Source organism: Camelus dromedarius, chromosome 22, assembly GCF_036321535.1.
Source record: "Camelus dromedarius isolate mCamDro1 chromosome 22, mCamDro1.pat, whole genome shotgun sequence".
NCBI lineage: Eukaryota > Metazoa > Chordata > Mammalia > Artiodactyla > Camelidae > Camelus > Camelus dromedarius.
Window position 1 is genome coordinate 22,385,108 of NC_087457.1, and position 16,081 is coordinate 22,401,188.

General features: G+C 34.3%; 1 protein-coding gene across 3 annotated transcripts in view; it reads left to right on the plus strand.

Moving 5' to 3' along the window:
- The window catches only part of MICU3 (mitochondrial calcium uptake family member 3), an 81,678-nt gene extending 74,955 nt beyond the window's left edge, over window positions 1-6,723 (plus strand). For 2 of the 3 annotated variants that reach the window (XM_064477501.1, XM_064477502.1), the window contains 2 exons: window positions 1,092-1,249; window positions 2,336-3,894. In XM_064477501.1, the coding sequence (XP_064333571.1) occupies window positions 1,092-1,249; window positions 2,336-2,404 (227 nt within the window). In that variant the 3' untranslated portion in view covers window positions 2,405-3,894. Of the gene's footprint in view, window positions 1-1,091; window positions 1,250-2,335; window positions 3,895-4,362 lie in introns of those variants that run through there. The other variant, XM_031440210.2, reaches the window with a different exon arrangement.
- The last annotated feature ends 9,358 nt before the right edge of the window (window positions 6,724-16,081 follow it).

Sequence of the window (16,081 nt, forward strand, 5' to 3'; positions counted from 1 at the left end):
ACACATTTTAGTGTTTGAGTTAAAACCCAAACCTTTGGGAGCCCTGCCTTAACAGACCAATTTTTACTGCCATGGTAAACCTACTTGTCAACCTTAAAAAGAAAAAAAAGTCAGTATCTGCTTACCTGGTTCAGAATGGGAAGTTGCTCTTTTACTTTGTGGAACTGGGAAATGAAAAAAATCACTCTTGTAGGTGCTAGGAATATATGTCTCTCTCTCTTTTTTTTCTCTCTCTCTGTTGCTACTTCTTGCACCTTAATTCAGGTTATTGCCTCTTACAAAGCACTACTGGTGTAGCCACCTCAGTGGTATTCCTGCCATTACCCACCTTCCTGTCCAGTGTTTCCTGAACAACCCACAGAATTCTCTTTCTAAAACAGACTAACCTTGACACACCTGCTATGGAAAATGCTTCAGTTTCCCAGTTGCCTGTTGAAGAATGTACAGATTCCTCGCCTCCCAGTCCCCACGCAGAGCTCCCCAGCTCCTGCGTGTCCAGATGGCTCATTTTCTGAACATGCCTCATAGTCCTGTCCTCCTCCTGCCTTTGTTCATGCCTGTCATCTCATCTGCTATTTCCTCTCCTCTCTACAAGCGGAAACTATCTGTCCTTCAGGGCTCGGCTCAAATACAAAACTGCAGCCTTTCCTAATCACTGTCCCTCCCCTGCTCCGCACTGCAGCAGAAGTGGCATTTCTGCAGTCTCACAGCACTTTGTTGCTGCTTTTTGTGTGGTCCTGTGTAATGATTAGTTGGGCAGGTGTCTCATCTCCCACCTGAACTGTAAGTTTCTTGAGAACTTACTCACTTTAAGAACTCAGAAGTGTCTGTCGCTGATGGTAGGTGTTCATTAATCATCTACTGAAGATGAATGTGTTACAGCCTACCGTACAGCTACTGCTTGGCCCTCTCAATTAAAACCACAAAAATTTTTGTTCCCTAAGAGACAGCATGACTACTGAAAAGTGATATGTTACATAAGATCACGACCCATGTTTAGGAAAAAACTTCTTTTATAACTTGGCTAGTAATTAACACATCTTATAAGAATAATGTTAATGGTTTGCCCCTTTTCTATATCATTTACCTAGATGAATTTAAGCGTGCTGTCTATGTAGCCACTGGCCTCAAACTTTCACCACATTTAGTGAACACAGTCTTCAAGATTTTTGACGTTGACAAAGATGATCAATTAAGTTATAAAGAATTTATTGGAATTATGAAAGACAGACTCCACAGAGGATTCCGGGTAAACCTATAAATTTCAAGCCTATTGATATCCTTTTTAAAAACTGAAAGAAAAAAGTCCATCTAAGTTTCAGAAATAACTTTCATAAATTTTTTAAGGATATAAACATGCAGTATTATATTTGAAAAGAAAAAAACTAAGGTCCTACCTACTTTCAAAAACAATTTGAGGTGATAAAAGATAATACTTTTTAAGATGCAAAAATCAGTTTTAATTTCAATAACTTATTTTCATATTCAGTTAATGTCTTCTCAGTTTGTTGGGAGAAATGTTGCCAAATATCTTGATTACTTCAGTCTATACACTGGCTATTCAGACTTGTTAGTAAACAAAGAAATATCACTGTTTCTCATTTTATATGATGCAGATTTCCACTAGGCAACATGAGGTTCTTAAGTCACTGCATATTCAGTGCTTTTTATATGGAAAATGAGGTAAAAAAGAAAAATGGTTTCTTCTGTCTGTTGAATTATTTTTTTCCTGTTAACACCTTATATGCAAAGTAATTACAAGAAATTCAATGATTTTCTTCCTCAGAAATGTGTTTTAAAGAATGAAATGTAGCATGAATCATTAAATGTTTACAAATTTAATGCATTTGGATATACCGCAACTGGAAAAGAAAAACAAATTTTCTATTAAGATTAACAGCTAGAGTATTCAGTCTTACCTCTTTGGTAAGAGAACCCCTAAAGATTATACATTTAAAAAGAAAAAAAATTATTTGTACAAGAAATCAAGATTCATCTTAGACAATTTTTTTTTTAAGATTTTTAATGGATTTTTAAAATCCAACATGTCTTGATAAAGATACTGTGTACTTAACTGCCACCTAGTGGTTACTTGTTAGCATTTGCAGTGATGGCACAAATACCTAAAAGGGCAAATCTTGAAAATCATTTCTTTTTCCTCAAATATTTTAGAGCAGCAAGATCAAATTAAAATATAAACTAGCTATAAGTCTCTGGCACTGTATTTCTCTCTTAGGTGTTATATATTTTTATTTTTGATTTATTTATTTATTGCATCTCTGTGACCCTGTAACATTTTATTTACATTTGCATACTTTTAATCCTCGTTTCACAGGGTTATAAAACGGTTCAGAAGTATCCCACTTTTAAATCCTGTCTGAAGAAGGAACTTCATAGCAGATAAGTATGTTTAGGGTCATAAATTATTTTTCTATTATGACATTAGGAAATGACTGAAAGAAATAGAATTATAATTTATTTTTAATTTTTAGCTCACTAACGCAGATTTAAGAATTAGTCTTTTAATGAATTTATTTTAGACAAGTAATTCAGTTAAAGAATAATCATTATAAGAAAGCATTCAGTTGCCAGTATTAAGTTGTGATCTAAAATTGAACTGGATTAAATAGTCATCTGACTAGAATTTTCAGAGTGTCCTGACTGAAAAATTTTCTGTTTAACCTGCAGTTCTGTACCTGAGCAGATACAATATAATGAATCCAGATTGGGTTTTTATAATCTAGGCTCGTTAGCATCTACAGAATATTTATCACTATTTTTTAGGATCATGATTCCAAACATCTGCTACAATAATAGAAACTAATTTTTTAGTTATTTTGGGTGCCTGGCACTATACTAGGTGTTCTTCTATATGTAGTGTCTCACTTAATCCTTACAGGTAGATATCCCATTTAACAGCAGAGAAAATAGAGGCTTAGTGAGTCATTTGCCCAAGATAACTTCCTAGTAAGTTGCAAACCAGGATTTGAGCCTCCTTTTGTGTGATGCAAAACCATCTTAGTTATTATTTACTACACTATCACCATAGAATGAAATAGTTGAGGAAGATACAAGTGATCTGTTCAGTTTGTATCAAACCAAAGAAATACCTCAAACTTGTTGCTGATCTCCAAATAAGGGATTTGTTTCCTCTTTTTTCTTTTAAAAGTCAGTTGCATCCATAAAATTTTGGTCAATTGTGTGTTCTGATTAGATCTTTGCAGTGAAGATTTGTTCATTTATATGTGCTTACAAATATGTATTTCTTGCTGTTTTCCTCAAGCTTAACACCTTTATATTTGTCTATAGCAGCATTACTAAAATCATCCCATAAGATATCAATGCATGTTATTTAAAAGCAAAAAAAAGCTGCTTAGAAGTAAGTATGAGAAATAATCATAATAAACATGTTTCATAAGTTCCTTTCCCCTTAGAACCTATCAGATCTTAATATGCCACTACTGATTTGACTCTCTAAAAGAAAACCAGGGTATTTGGTACTTTGCAAAGTAGCTTTGAAGCCTAATGTTTTGTGGAGCCCATTTAGGGAAATGCTGGCCTAAAATGTTTAGTTGTAAGTAGGCTTAGTTATTTATCTAAGGTGGTAACTGTTGTGATTGGGCTAACAAAGAAGTCAGGTCTTCCTAATCTCTATTTTGAGGAACTTTATATTGCCCTGTAAGAAGTTAAGCATTTAAAAAAACAGTAGGACTGTCCCATTTATATGTCCATATCAGTAGTGTTCCCACCAACTTGTGATACTGTCACACTGATGCTATTGATTCTATGTAGTAGGACACAGAACCATAGATACAAATGACTACATAGATTCTAGAGCTATATAAGAGTGAGAATTAGACAAGTAACTAAACAAAACACTGAACTTTTTTTTTTCATAGCAGAGTGAAAGTAGATTTATCCAAGGAGATACACACTCCATAGACAGAGTGCAGGCCATCTCAGAAGGCAAGAGAGGCCGCGAGGTGTGGGGGTGTTTAATTTTTTTTTTTAACTGAAGTACAGTCACTGTTTAATTTAAAGTATATAGATAGAGTGCCGGCCATCTCAAAAGACGAGAGAGAGAGGTGGCCAAAACACTGAACCTTTAAATTAAAGTCTTAAGTCTTAAGTGATTGAGTCTTTGATTCTATGTTTTCTGTTGGGTGTTTTGTTTTGTTTTGGTTTGTTTTTTTCTCCATAGCATACTTTACATGTGTTTTACTTGCCTTTTCTGTTGGGTGTTTTTATTATGGGCCTTACTGTTTCCTGTTATCATAATAATTGGTTAATGCCATCACCTCTGAATTTCTTCCTAAATAAATACTACTTTTATGTATTACATACGTGTATTTTTTTAATTAGGCACTTCTAAAGCAAAGTTTAAAGGATTATTATCTACTTGAAAATGCAAGAAGCAAAAATTTCAGAGAGCAGAAGCAGGTCTGAGATCAGAACTTGCAGAAATGAAGGAAAAGGTGAAACACTAATTGTAATTTTTTCTTGAACTGAATTATTGAACATAAGACCGATAAGCTGCATCTTCTTACTAACTGTAAATGTTAAGTGTTATCATGTTGAGCTTTTGCCTTGATTTACTGAACTCTCTGCACTTTTTCATTCCCTTCAGAAGTATATAGATTCTTCCAGCGACTATATAAGAATGTATTTAAAAATTTTTTTAATTTATTAGAAAGTTGTCTCATTTCAAAATAATGTATCATTTCTGGAATATAGATCACTTAAAAATGAACAGCAACATATTTCCTTTGGTTTTGGACTGTGAACTTACTTTTAGAAAATGAATATTCCTTGAGATTTATCTTAGGGCCCTTAGAATTGTTAATAAATCTCCATCATTTACCAGGTCTTTAATTACATTGAAATAATTTTGAAACACAAATAGAAATTGAACTACTATACAATATGATGGTTTATATTGTACTTTTAACTTTTAAAAGTCCTTAATTAATACATATTGTTGAATCACGTAAAGTTCTTTTTTAAATTTTTGTTCATTTACCAAAGTCAATAGAATGTCTAGTATTCTTTTATGTATACAGTAAAGAAATTTAAAATGTAGATTTCTTTTCCTCAAAAAAGTCATACATTGAAGGTAGAAATAGTGGCAGTTTTTGTAGCAGTGGTCATTGTTATTGTCATTATTGTTTTAAACATGATGCAGCTCCTGATGGCAGATGGTATATGTTAATAACACTAGTAAAAATAATACCTTAGGCTCTGTAACTTATTGCATATTTTTAGTACATGTTGTAGTGTCAGAATGAGAACCATAAAAGACTAATATAAAATGGTTTAGAAGACTGATGTATATATTAGGTAGAAGTTAAAATTTTGTTTCTTGCAAAAGGACCACATGCAAAAGTAATGCATAACAACCAGTAATAATGAATAATTTAAATCTAATTCATTATTTCAAAATAGTATATCTTAAAAGAGAAAAGAAAAACTTCCTATTGAAAAACAACAAAATTAGATTTTTACATGGAGGAAACAATCTGATAGTATTTAATGGAAATCTGTTCAATTAGAAAAGTATAGTTTATAAAAGGATACTATACAAAAATAGAACAATGAATTTAAATTAATGTATTTATTATATGTGGAAGATAAGTTTATTTATCTTCTTTTCTAAGATGTATTAAATATAAATTGCACCTTCCAACATCTTGCTTTTGCATATGAAAAGAGGAAATACTGACTTTGTTTTTATAAGTTATTAAATGTAAAATTGGTAGTTCTGCATCAGCCTATTTATAAAGTAATGTTATTTCCAAGAAAATGTTGTTAGTATTGACAATGTATTTGTTAGACTTTTTACATTCTTTATCTGATATTATTTATTACATTGATATAGAAATATATATTCATTAATTTGAGGATTTCATACAGTATAATTTACTTTCACCTGCTCTGAAGGTTGATTTAATTGATTGACTAAATGAAAATATCTACCCTCTCATTTAACATCCCCCAGCTCTATTTTACCTTATACTGAATGCTCTCAATATTATGTGCTACCTAAAATAATTGAAAAAAATGCCACTTACTTTTATTTTTGACTATAAGCTAGATTATTTTGCATACATGGAAAAATTGCTATCTAGAACAGTCCTATAAATACAGATTAAAAACTGAATAAGCTCATTGGGATTCTTTATAATTCTGTCATTCTCCCAAGGAATACTACATACGCAATCTTTATTGCTTATCACAGTGAATGGATATTCATCATTCATCATTATAAGACTGCAGCATAATATTAAAATCTAAATAAATAAAATATTCTGATCAATTAAAACGGAGTAGAGTAGTAAATTATAGTGATTCTTCATATATTACCACTCTTGAACTTTATCACCTATAAAATGAGAGGTAAAAATATGTCACTGGATTGTTGTTTACATCAATTAAAAAACTTTAAATGCTCTGAAAATAGTAACGTACTAAATTACATGTATGCTCTTCTCAGTATTTCCTTCTACAGACTATTCTTTGGAAAGATGAAGCTACACATAAAATTTTAGTATCATACTCTTTACAGAAGACTGTATGATAAAAGGTTTGTGGTAATTATCAGAATCATTTCATATTAAGAATTTCATTTAACTTAAGTTCCAGTTTATTGTTCTTATAAAATGTAATTGTAAAGTGGCCTGTCTTACATTCTTATGTTATCTTAAAATAAATATATCTGCTCTTGAATCAAGAAATTTAGTACTTTGCTTTTATGTATATCGTGGACTAATGTCTTTCTGGAAAATGTCACCTACAAACTTTAGAAATCTTTGTTGATTACCAAACCTTCATTGATCTTATGCCCCCTGCTATAGCAATACATTGCCAAGAAATTAATCTCATCAACACTTTTGTAAGTAAACAAATCACAGAGCCATAAAGCCTCTCAAAGTGTATAATAGGAATTCATACATTATAGAATTATAGCCATTGGCACTGGAAGACTTTCAGAAAGTTTACATGTGAATGGAGTATCAATTTTTGCTTTCCAGAACCGACTGTTTCAATGGCTTAAAATTATTAAACCAACACTACAGCTGCCCTTGGTTTACTAATGTTGATATTTTGTAGGCATCATCTTACTAAGACAACTCCTAGAAATTTACCGGTTTTCAAAATACACTGCAGTAGTCCTCCCTTATCCACGGCTTCATTTTCTGTGGTTTCCGTTACCTGTGGTCAACCTGGGTCTGAAAATATTAAATGGAAAATTCCAGAAATAAGTAATTCATTAGTTTTAAATTGCATGCCATTTGGAGTAGCATGATGACATCCCACTCTGTCCTACCTGGGCTGTGAATCCTCCCTTCATCCCCTCTATCAGATCAACTGTCATGGTATCACGGTGCTTGTGTCCAGCGATCCTTATTTTACTTATAATGGCCCCAAGTGCAAGAGTAGTCATACTGCTCATTTGGATATGTTAAAGAGGACTTGCTTGCTTTAAGTGAAAATGTGAAACTCAGTAAGGAAAAGAAAAGTCGTATGCTGAGGTTGCTAAGATCTACAGTAAGAATGAATCTTCTATCCCCGAAGCTGTGAAGAAGGAAAAAGAAACTCACGCTGGTTTTTTACTGTCACACCTCAAACTGCAAAAGTTTCAGCAACAATGTGGTAAGTGCTTAGTTAAGACGGGGAGGCATTTAATTTGTACACTAAGGTATTTTGAGAAAGACCACATTCACATAACTATTATTACAGTATATTGTTATAATTGCTCTATTTTATTATTAGTCACTATACCTAATTTGTAAATGAATCTGCATCATAGGTACGTATGTATAGAAGAAAACATAGTATTTACAGGGTTTGGTACTTTGCATGGTTTCAAGCCCCTCCTGTGGGTCTTGGAGTGATGTATCTCCCACAGATAAGGGGATCTGCTATCATCATCCTCCTTTTTATAGACATACAATAAATTAACATTTTTACATAGTGCTTTTACTTCCAAAGGATGTTAAAATATGAACTATAAATACTCAATAAGTATAAAGCTAAAATTATGAGTAGTAAGAAAGCATTGTGGTTTTTTTTCTTTTAATTGGCAGCATTTGACTTTCTTAGTAGTTCATAAAATAATGGTGTGTCTTGCAGTCAATCACATCTTAAATTCTGTGAAATACTGTGATGAAAATCAATGCAAAGATGTAATTCTTTTACACCTTTATATCTTTATAATTTTCTTTATATTACCATCAGTACTTTTGGCACATATCTTAAAAACTGAGGAATATACTTGTAATTGTGACTATATGCATATAGTTTTACAGTGCTCAGATGGAGTAAAAAACATATTATAAAAATTTTCTGGAAAAGATAACTTTCGTCCACTATTGAAAAGGAAGGGAAGGACAAGTGTTTATGCGAAGTAGAGAGTAGGAAGAGAATGGAGATGGAATCTTGAATGACAGTAGACTTTAAAAATTGGGATTTGTAGTCAGTTTTTAGAAAACTAAATTTAAGGAAATGCAAATTAAATCAATAATGACAGTATATCCACTCACATACCAGACTGAAAAGATAGAAAGCTTTTATAGCATGTAGCATTGGTAAGTGTGCGGGGCAATTGCTGGTGAGGCTATGACTCTGGGTGCAACACCTTTGGAGGGTAACATAGAAACAGCTCAAAGTTCTGATCTAGCACTTTACTTCTGGGATTGCAACATCCCAATATGTGTATTTAGATATTAGCATGAAAGGGACCATAAGCTCATGTATTTAATGAGCTGTTATTGAGTTGTTTGGGTGTTTTTATCATGTCTGTTTACTTTTTTCACAAAATCACATTTTTAAAACTTAGTACCTCAGTCTGGGGAAAAAATGGGACTAAATCATGAAGGTTATGTGCTGGATAGATTATTTCACCAAGTCCAGAGTTAGGTTACTTCTTCTTGAAGCAGATAGAGGTAGTTTTAAGAAAAAGAAAAGTGTAATGGTGATTGTGAACTTATGGGACTATCACATGCTTCAGTTTGGATGGCGGAGATGAGAAAGGGATTATTTGATATTGATATTAATGGATACTGAGTATCAGTGAATAGCAGTCACTGGATTTAAAAAGTTAAAGATAGCAGCCATACTGTCTTACAAAACATATTTTGGTGACATTTACCTAAGAGGCAAAGAACTAAACTTGATTAGTCTAATCCAGTATGACATTTGCTATTTCAAATTCTCAAGAACGAAGCAAGCAGCTTGAAGGTAAGCAAATTAGTCTTCTAGCAGATTTTAAACTGTAGTAAAATGAGAGTTTAGGACAGAATGAAAGACAACTAATCAAGATATTTTCAGTCTGTAGTATGTAATGCTTTATTCTTTGCAAGCTCTAGGTGCTATAAGAGTTAAAACTTCAAGCTGAAAAATCTACAAAAAAAACCCACTCTGAAAATCTATACTTTTTTATGTCATCGCTCTTTGGTGCTAAGAGGTTCTCAAGAAAGTGAGTATCTTATGTACCAATTGTGCTGTAATATTTAATTACAGTGAGTGTACAGAAGATTAGCTCTCTCAAAGATTCTTTTGAAATCAGATTGGACATCAAAACTGCATTGTGCCCTGCTAAGTCAGCAAATTTAAGAAAGAGGAGAAGGTGATGTCAAGACTTATTGCAAAATGAACAAATAAAGGAATAGGATTTGCATGGTGTTCAGCCTTGTAAAGCATGGCCAAATGTCAGCCTTTGTTTGTCAACTTAAATATATTTCTCTAAAATTTATGAAGATTCAGTCTATGGAAAGTATCCTTTAGCTAGTATTGAATTTGAGAAATAAAGCAACACGAAAAATGCTAAGTAGATTATACTAATAACTCAGTTTTTCATAGTGATTAATTACCACACAAATATGTACATTAGTAATTCAGGTGTAGATATCTGTTGTCTTTTTTGTTATTTTTCTGATTATAATGTTAATACATGTGTTTTTGCTCCTGATACTTGAGATTTTAGAAGCTCAGAGGTTAACCTCTCCTCCACAATAGCTAGACCCCTCAGACACAACATACACTGAAGCATTTCAGGCCTCCAGGGATTTCTCCCTTCAAAAAAGAAAGTAAAAATAAAACTTAAAAAATACAAGAATTGAGCCCCAAATAATCAAGTATCTTGGATTCTGAGTTGGACTTGCTGGAAATACCAGGAATATAGGTGAGATCTCAGGCCAGAGCAACAGAGTTCATGGGTGCTTGAAACTAGAATGTTAGGGAGTCTGTAGCTTTGTGGAGGAGTAGGATTTCTCTGAAGCCAGAATTCTATACTGACAGTATATGAATGTATTCAGCCTTGAGACAGCAATCAGGTGGAGAGCCTGAATCTGAGGCCCCTTCCTCTAAGCTAAAACCCTCAAGGAGGTCCTGAATTGTCCTGAGACAAGTGTACACACGCAGAGAGATACATACATACGACTGGCTGAAACAGAAGAAACCATCCCACAAAACTCTCATAGATTACAAATCAAGCTTAACCTCTTAAACAAAGACTACCAAATTCACATAAGGCCTGCCACTATTAGAATCAGCAGAGACCATAAAATCAGACCCCAAAGAATGCAGTTGTTGGAACTGAAGACAGAAGGCATACAAACTATGAAATAACAAAATTGAGTTACAAAAAAGAAAAACTATAGGAATTAAACAGATACACTTACCAGGTAGAATTTCTGGAAATAAAATATTTAATTGCTGAAATCAAAACCTCAATCAAGAGTTTTCAGTCCAGTCGTGATTGAGTACCTGGTATTAAACTTATTGTTCTATCATAAACTACAGTGTTATAGAACAAACACTTCAGGGCTTTGATCCTTGCAAGGAAGGACACACATGTGATGACCTCTACATTCATTCTGGCTTGCTGCCAGAAAGCACTTTCAAAACTACAGCAGAGGGAAGTGGATCCCAAACAGAAAACAGGAGTTTTGTGGGATAGAAGAAATGAGATGAGAAAACAGCTACTGGTGGTCACACAGGGCTGAGAGACATGGGAGTTCAACTCAGCCAAAGTGTAGAGGCCTCACTGAACAACCCAAGAATTAAATTAAGGACATCCCTTAAGGAATAAGGCTACTCTCGAGTAAGAGTGATTCTAGACCCATCCTAATAAAACCTAAAATTAACCCTTGATAGGAGCAAGCTGGTCTGCCAGTATAGTAACTACCTGCCAAAAACAAAATTCAGTGCTCTTTCAAGGAAAACAACAAAATCCATATTTTTCAATAATGTAACATCCACTGTATACAGTGGACAAGTATATATGCTGAGCAAGACAATGTGACCCTTAACCAGGGGAAAGAGCAATCAGTCCACAGAAACAGAAGTTTGAGTTAGTAGATACAAACTTTAAAAGCTCTTATAAATATGTTAAAAAAGGTTTAAAGGAAAAGATGGACATAATGAGAGAAGAAATGGGAATTATATGCAAAAAATTAAAACTATAAAAAAAAAAACCAAGTGGAAATTCTAGGATTGGAAAATACAATATTCAAAATAAAAAGTCATTGTATGAACTTAATAGGAGATTGGGGAAAGAGTAAAAAAGGATCAGTAAACTTGAAGGCAGAGAAAGACCAAGCTATCCAAACTGATGCACAAAGAGGAAAAATTACCGAGGGGAAGAAAGTAGTAATGCATCGGTGACCACATAAAGCAGTCTACTATAAGTGTAATTATAGATCCAGAAGGAGAAAGAGAAGGGTGGAGTGGAGTGCAGGGGTGGGAGGAAGACAAATGCTCAAAGAGAAAATGGCCCCAATTTTTCCAAATTTGAAGAAGTGCATAAACTAGAGTTTCAAGAAGTTCAAAAAGCCCTATAAAATAAAACCCAACAAACCGTATAAAGAAACCTACACCAGGTCATATCCTAGCCAAATTTCTGAAAAGCCAAAGAAAAATCTTTTTTAATCTTGAAAGCATCCAGAGACAAAGATACATTATACACAGGGTTGGTGATAAGAATGCCTGCTGGCTTCTCATCAGTAACAATGGAGAATGAAAGATAATGGTATAACATCTTTAAAGTATGGAAAGAAAAAAGGAAATGCAACCTACGCTACTACATTCAGCAAAATAACCTTTTAAAAATGACAGTGAAATAAAGATACCTTCAGATACAGATTATCAGAGAGCATGCAACCAGCAGACCTGCACTACAAGAAAAGTTAAAAGAAATCTTCAGGCTATTGGGCAATGAAACTAGCCAGAAATTTTTATCTATTCAAAATAATGAAGTTTGCCATAAATGGTAAATGTTTGGCAAATATAAAAAAATTTTTATCTTGAACATGTAAAAAGGCAATCAACTGTTTAAAGCAAAAATAATGCAGTGTAGAGTTTATTATTAAAATGTTTGGTTATATCATAAAGGACAGAAAGGAGTAAATGGAAGTATCTTGTAAAAGTCTTACATTATAGTGCAGTAGTATAATATTCATTCAGTCAATGCATATTTTAATCCATGGAACCATAGATGAAGTAAAATGCAATAATAAAAAGAAATCTTGACTAACCCAAAATAAGGCAGGAAAGGGGGGAACAAAAAAGAAAATTAGGATGACAAATAAAATAATAGCAAAATGATTACATAAACTCCAACCAATTAATAATTACATTAAATGTAAGTTTAATAAATATTCCAATTAATAGGTATTATCAGGCTTATTTTTTTAAATAAAGGTAATATATAAAAGATGTACTTAAGATATACAGACATGGATGGGCTTCATGTAAATGACAGAAAAAAGAGTATCATGCAAACACTAACAATAAGAAACTGCAGTGGGGAGGGTAATAGCTCAGTGGTAGAGCACATGTTTAACAATGCACAAGGTCCCCAGTACCTCCATTAAAAAAAAAGAAAGAAGCTGCAGCAGTTATATGAATGTCAGACAAAATATGTCAAGGGAAGGAGAATTGCCAGATGTATTCATTGGGCCAGTGTTTCAGTTCAAAGGTAACCAGGCAAGAGGAATTCTCTCTTTATTGGGGGAGTGCCGTGCCTTCGACTGATTGGATGAGGCCCACCCACATTAGGGAGGGTAAGATTTATGGCTTTCATTATCTGGGTCACACTTCTCATAAAATCTTTTCTAGATCCTATATATTTACTGTTGTTTTTAAGAGTAGGAATTTTTCCCATTAGATTTTCTATCTGATTACTCTTGGTATGTAGAAAGCAGTTTGATTTAATCAGCCACTTACCTAAATTCCTAGTAATTCTGACATCTTTTTTTTTATTTTAATTCTCTTGAGTTTTCTGTTGGCCAGTCATATTATATGCAAATGATAATAACGGTCTTTGCCATTCCTATATTATTGCTCTTATTTATATTTCCTGTATTACTGTGTTGATTATAGCTTCCAGAACAATATAAAATACTAAGAGCAATAGCAGGAACCTTTTGATTTCCTGTTTTAATAGGATTATATCTAAGTTTTCAAATGAAGCATAATATTTTCCTGTTGATTTCAGACAAATACTTTATCTCGTTAAAAAAGTATGCTTTATTTCCTGAATTTGGAAGAGTCTGGAAAAAGTAATGAGTGTTGAATCATCTCAAATGCCTTTTCAGCTTCTACTGACATGATTATACATTTTTCCAATTTGGTCTCCAGATGCAATATATCAGCTTTATAGGCTTCCTAATATTAAATTATTCCACATTATTGTAATAAATTCTGATCATGGTAGACCATTCTTTTTATTTCCTGGTCTTAGAAAAGTTGCCCTCCCCGTATCAGGTTCCTTACCTTTAAATTGGAGCTAGAAATTGTATCTGCCCCTGCTATAGAGATTAGATAATTCACATAAATTCATATATTACCTAGCACAATGTCTGGCTCATAGGGTAAGTTCAGCTACTATTACTATTATTGTTATTAGTTAATAGGCTTGAATATGTTTGGAGTGGGGCAAATTATATTTCCTACAGAAATTTTTTTATATTCATGAGTAATATATTTCTCCTATTTTCTTAAAGAAAATAAAACAGGCATTTTTAAATTTCCATGTAGGAATCATAGGAAGGAAGAGTAAAAGTTATTTTCTCAATATTTTATTTTAAAATCGTGTTGTTTTTTAAACTTACCTCCTTATGGCTCAGATACAAACTCCTTCATACCATTCTTGGGCAGGGCCGGCTTCATGGTCATGTGGACAGTGTAGGAGCACGAAGCCCCAGGACAGAAGAGCCCCACACTTGGGTTTAATGCCCTGCAGTTGAAATTCTTAATAATATCATCTTTGAATTTTTGTTTTGTAAGGGAAATCAGTGGGAAAACTCGAGCTTCTGCTCACACCCAGTCCTCCCTACTCCCAGGGATGGGTTCTTAGCCACCCTCTGCTTTGCCCAGCCTGACCCTTCCACCCTTGCCCAGCAACTGTCTCCACCCTTCAGCCCCATGGCAGGAGTCCAGGTATGGGTAGGAATGGGGAAGGGCACCCACACCAGACAGAGTCGGGGGCAGAGCACAGTGGAGGCCATCCTGCCCTGGACTGGCCGTGCCATGGTGCATTGGCTGGCAGCCAGCCAAAGGTCACGACTTGGTGGAGATGAGTTTACATCCCACTCCTAATCTGAAGACTCAGAGCTTTCTAACTCAGAGGCAGCAGTACCCTTGGGGGTTGCTTAGTCACTGTGGGTTGGGGTATCATGCCTGTGGGAAGGAGAAATGTCTGCCTGGACTTCCTCAGGGTGCTCCCCCACCTAAAGCCTGGTACATGAGTCCAGCAGCCACCATGAGCAAGTGCATGTGCATCCTGAGTCATGGGATAGGAGCCCAGGGCACCTGTGAAGGTCTACACTCACCTTGGAAGCATCCCCATGCTGGAAGGAGCATGCCCTTGGCTTGCTTCATGCTAGATGAACCTTCTCTTCTTCCTTCCAGCCTTCCAGAGTCTGACCTGTGATACCTCTTCTGGCCACCAGGAAGCATTCTCAGAAGCTGCGCCATTAAATATGAATTATGTAATTTCAGTGACTTCACATAGGAGGTAAATGGTCTGATATTGCATTTTAAATAGGCATTGCACAGTATAAAGATGAATGGTAAAAGTCATGCTAATAACTTAGATTTTTAAAGTCTTATTTACTTAAAATGAACAGCAAATAAAAAAAACATCATGGCACATTGAGAGAGACCATGGAAGAAAGAAGAAAGCTTTATATTTTAAAACCTTAGCAATTTCCCCAACTTTGTTGAACAAAGAGCCCTGAATTTTCATTTTGCACGAGGCTCCAAAAATTATGTAGCTGGTCCTTCCTGGAATGTGGACATCTGGGCCACTGTGCAGGGGTGTCTGTGGGTTTGGTGAGATACAAGATAGTAAGAAACAAAGAAAAGAGTAACATTTTATGCTACTTGGAAGTGGATATTGATTTTCTCAAAACTATAATGGAAAAAATGGTGGGGTTTTTTTTGTTGTTAAAACATAAGATAAAAGAATACTAAGATGCTAAGTGTGCTGCTCATGACACCCGAGGGGTATGGCAACCACATAGCATTCAGGCTCAGGAGAATTTGATGTCTAGAGAGCAGTTACAATGAACCATCTGACCTGACCACTGCAGTATCAACAATGTGGCTCAGGGACTCTACTTAACAAGAAAATTTGAAATAGGTTCACTTAAAAAAAGGTACAAAGTTATGCTCATAACTCCAGCAGAATATAAATTTATAAAGAATGAGTCATAGCAAGGTGTTAAAACATTTTAAAATTTCACATGAGGCAGAAAGTATTTCAGTAAAAATGGGCATTTAAAAGACACACTGAAGTCCTGTGAGCTGTGGACTATGGGTAAATGACTGTGATAGATAACCTAGCCTTCGGACAAATTAAGGAAGAAAATAATGAATGACAGCTGGGAAGAAAAAAAAAAGCAAGAACTAGCAAATAATGAAGTCGGCTTTGTCTGTCTTTAATGCACCCAATGCTGAAAAGAATACTGGTCACCTCTGTAATAAACAGACACATCATCATCTTCAAACACAGAAGAAAAGGATAAGGAACAAGTCTTTAAAAGCCATTGCAATGGTTCTCACATCTGGTACTTCAATA